General features: G+C 42.2%; 1 protein-coding gene across 2 annotated transcripts in view; it reads right to left on the reverse strand.

Annotated features, from left to right (window-relative positions):
• The window catches only part of LOC109890694 (transmembrane protein 163), a 47,547-nt gene extending 44,210 nt beyond the window's left edge, over positions 1 to 3,337 (reverse strand). The window contains exons 1-2 of one of the 2 annotated variants that reach the window (XM_020482681.2): positions 2,791 to 3,337; positions 1,360 to 1,479 (exon numbers count right to left, since the gene is read on the reverse strand). In XM_020482681.2, coding sequence (XP_020338270.1) covers positions 1,360 to 1,479; positions 2,791 to 2,974 — 304 coding nt within the window. In that variant the 5' untranslated portion in view covers positions 2,975 to 3,337. The remainder of the gene's footprint in view (positions 1 to 1,359; positions 1,480 to 2,790) is intronic. The other variant, XM_031824553.1, reaches the window with a different exon arrangement.
• Between the last annotated feature and the right edge of the window lie 207 nt (positions 3,338 to 3,544).

A 3,544-nucleotide genomic window follows, 5' to 3' on the forward strand; every position in this document is an offset into this window, starting at 1 on the left:
GTCAGGTTTTGTAGGTCTCCTTGCTCACACATTCTTTTTCAGTTCTGCCCACAGATTTCCTATGGGATTGAGGTCAGGGCTTTGTGATGGTCACTCCAATACCTTGACTTTGTTATCCTTAAGCCTTTTTGCCACAACTTTGGAAGTATGCTTGGGGTCATTGTACAATTGGAATAACTATTTGCAACCAAGCTGATGTCTTGATGATGACATCTTTTTTGTGAAGTGCACCAGTCCCTCCTGCAGAAAAGCACCCCTACAACATGATGCTGCTACCCCGTGCTTCACGGTTGGGATGGTGTTCTTCGGCTTGCAAGCCACCCCCTTTTTCCTCCAAAAATAACGATGGTCATTATGGCCAAACAGTTCTATTTTTGTTTCATCAGACCAGAGGATATTTCTTCAAAAACTACGATCTTTGTCCCAATGTGCAGTTGCAAACCGTAGTCTGGCTTTTTTATGGCAGTTTTGGAGCAGTGGCTTCTTCCTTGCTGAGCGGCCTTTCAGGTTATTTTGATATAGGACTTGTTTTACTGTGGATATAAATATTTTTTTGTACCTGTTTAATCCAGCATCTTCACAAGGTTCTTTGCTGTTGTTCTGGGATTGATTAGCACTTTTCGGACCAAGTACGTTCAGCTCTAGGAAACCGAACGTATCTCCTTCCTGAGCGTGGGCTGCGTGGGTCCATGGTGTTTATACTTGCGTACTTTTGTTTGTACAAATGAACATGGTACCTTCAGGCGTTTGGAAATTGCTCCAAAGGATGAACCAGACTTCCACTTCACAATAACAGCACTTACAGTTGACCGGGGCAGATCTAGCAGGGCACAAATTTGACCAACTGACTTGTTGGAAAGGTGGCATCCTATGACGGTGTCATGTTGAAAGTCACTGAGCTCTTCATAAGCCACATTCTACTGCCAATGTTTGTCTATGGAGATTTAATGGCTGTGTGCTCGATTTTATACACCTGTCAGCAACTAGTGTGGCTGAAATAGTCAAATACGCTAATTTGAAGGGGTGCTCACATACACTACCTGGCCAAAAGTATGTTTAGTAAACATGTGCAGTATGGTATGTGTACTGTATGTTATGTGTTAGAGTAGATGCACCCATGTGGCGTGCTATCTATAGTCATAAGATTTGCAAAATTGACAAGTTCATCAGAGTCTATTGGGAACTGTCGCATTTAAAAAATCATCACCAGGAAGACATTGCCTCAAAGCCTGGTCACAGATCTGTTTGTGCTGTCTTATCAACTCACCAGAGTTGGCAAGGCAGCAGAAACAGATCTGGGACCAGGCATATTCCCTCATCCCTCAGAGAGAACAAGAGAACGAAGAAATGTATACTCACTGAAAGCTGCTACTGCCAGGATCAGCGTCACAAAGATGGAAACCCAGGAGACCCACAATGCTTTCTTGCGGTAGCTTTGAGCTTCGTGGGGCTTCAGCCTCATGCTGCTCTCCAGTAAGCCTGTCAAAAGCAACACGGTATTAAGCACGGTATTAAGCAAGGGTGAGATTCTTGATGCTTTTATCAATCACATCATAATCGTTTGTCCATTGCCTACAATAGATTTAAGATTATCTACATGCTATGAAGCTTCCTGGTTTCTGTAACAAAGAAAAATGAAGCAATACACAAATTTGAAGGATCCTTGTATTGTAGACTACTGAAAACCCAGAGGTGTGAGGACTGGCACAGGTGTGATAATAGTGTAGGGTTACACAGTAAACTACTGTCTCACAATAGTGATAATGATGAGGCACTGTGGGCCATCAAGAAATTGAATCTTCTAGACATGAAATCAAGTTGGTCACGAGCTGAGTCCTACCGACTGCAACCTCAAGAGCCTGGGATGTATTCACTACATCTAGCAACAAGAAACCATTTTACAATTTAAGAACCAATTGGAAGCAAACAAAAAAAGACGGCATAAACGGGGAGGGACCTACCTGAATTTGTCCAATAGAAACCCTCTTTTACGTTACAAAACTTTTTCAGTTTGGAGTAAACGGTTTCTGTTGCGAAATTTTTTGAAACAGACTAAACATTTTGCAACAGAGTCAGCATAATAAATACATACATAGTCCTCTAAAATGTGTTTTGAATAAGGTGAATTGCATATAAGAGCTAGAGGGCGTGGACATTCTTTTTATTTTAGAGTCGGCTGAACAGAGTACCAGCATGTAGGTTAAACTATAATGGTCATTGATACAATTATCTCAGAGATGTATTCCTTAGATGTGTAGGATCGGTGATGGAGATAGTGCCCTGATATTATCAAGCGGTTTGTCTGTCAGTGTAAAACTTAACAAATGTGTTATGGCTGCCTTACTATACCCCCTTCAAGTGAAGTCTAAACCATAAATATTCCAAGTCTCCAGTCTGCTTAAAGAGACTACTTATAACGTATAATCAAAATTCTGGAAACGTGCTGGGTGTAGCCCATACGCGTTCAGAGTAACGTTCAGAGTAACTGACAATTTAGTTTGTTGAGATATTTCTGCTAAAAGAAAAAATACGAAACGTACATAAAATGTTGGCTTACTTTGTACTATCGACAGACTATTATATTGTGTTAGTGGACAGCAATAATTTCTAGTTGCACAAAGCATTTATAAAAAAAACTTCCTTGAAAATTATTAATAATATTGCGATATTGTCCAATGAAGGCGCACATATGTCACAATTCAGACGCACTCGAGGCTAAAGTAGCATAGTCTACGTTTAAATAGCAGGCGTATTCTATTTTTGTTTGATTTCTCATAGTTATCGGCCTACCTTGCCCCTCCACGCTATCGCTAATCTTCATCTCCTGGTCCATCTTGAATTTAGGTTCCCCCTGACTTGCTCTTTTGGGTGGCTGTTGATCTGTCGGGTCGCACTGGCCGTTCACAGTCGACGGATCAACAATAGTTGGATCCGGGATGGTGCTCACCGGGTCTGAGGCTGTAGAGTCCGTCATTGCTCTAAATTGCGGTTCCAATTAGGCAACTCCAAAAGTCTCACACCAACGCGCGAAGTTCCGTCCTCAAGCGTTGAGTTGCGGGCTGGCGGAGTGGGCTTCTGTAGATCTGAGCGCAATATCGAGCGCATCAATACCGTGCCCCCATGCCAGTCAAGAATTCGAAGTCGAGTGCGAAGACAGCAGCAAGAGGACTCTAATTACGAATCGAGTTTATTTAACGAGGCCTCTGGGTTGTGTGGAATCCGTACCCATGTCCATGTCAAGTCTGCTTATCAGTGAACACTGGAGACTGTAGACATGTTTGCCACGCTACAACAGTTCCCGGTTCGACTCCGCTGCGCGTAATGAACAACATCTGTCCCAGGTGGTTCTCGAGACAGCATCGAATTTTACTGGCGCACAGTAGGCGATTCCAAATAGTCTCAGAAGAATATTAAAGGAAAACAAACACATTCAATTGGAAATATGTGTGCTTTGTGGCTTGTAACTATTTAACAATGCCATGGACAAACATATTTTTCTATTTCTAAATATTGATTTAGTGGCCTACATCAGTCTATGGAGTGT

This window comes from Oncorhynchus kisutch, linkage group LG5 (genome assembly GCF_002021735.2).
Source record: "Oncorhynchus kisutch isolate 150728-3 linkage group LG5, Okis_V2, whole genome shotgun sequence".
NCBI classification, from domain to species: Eukaryota; Metazoa; Chordata; class Actinopteri; order Salmoniformes; family Salmonidae; genus Oncorhynchus; species Oncorhynchus kisutch.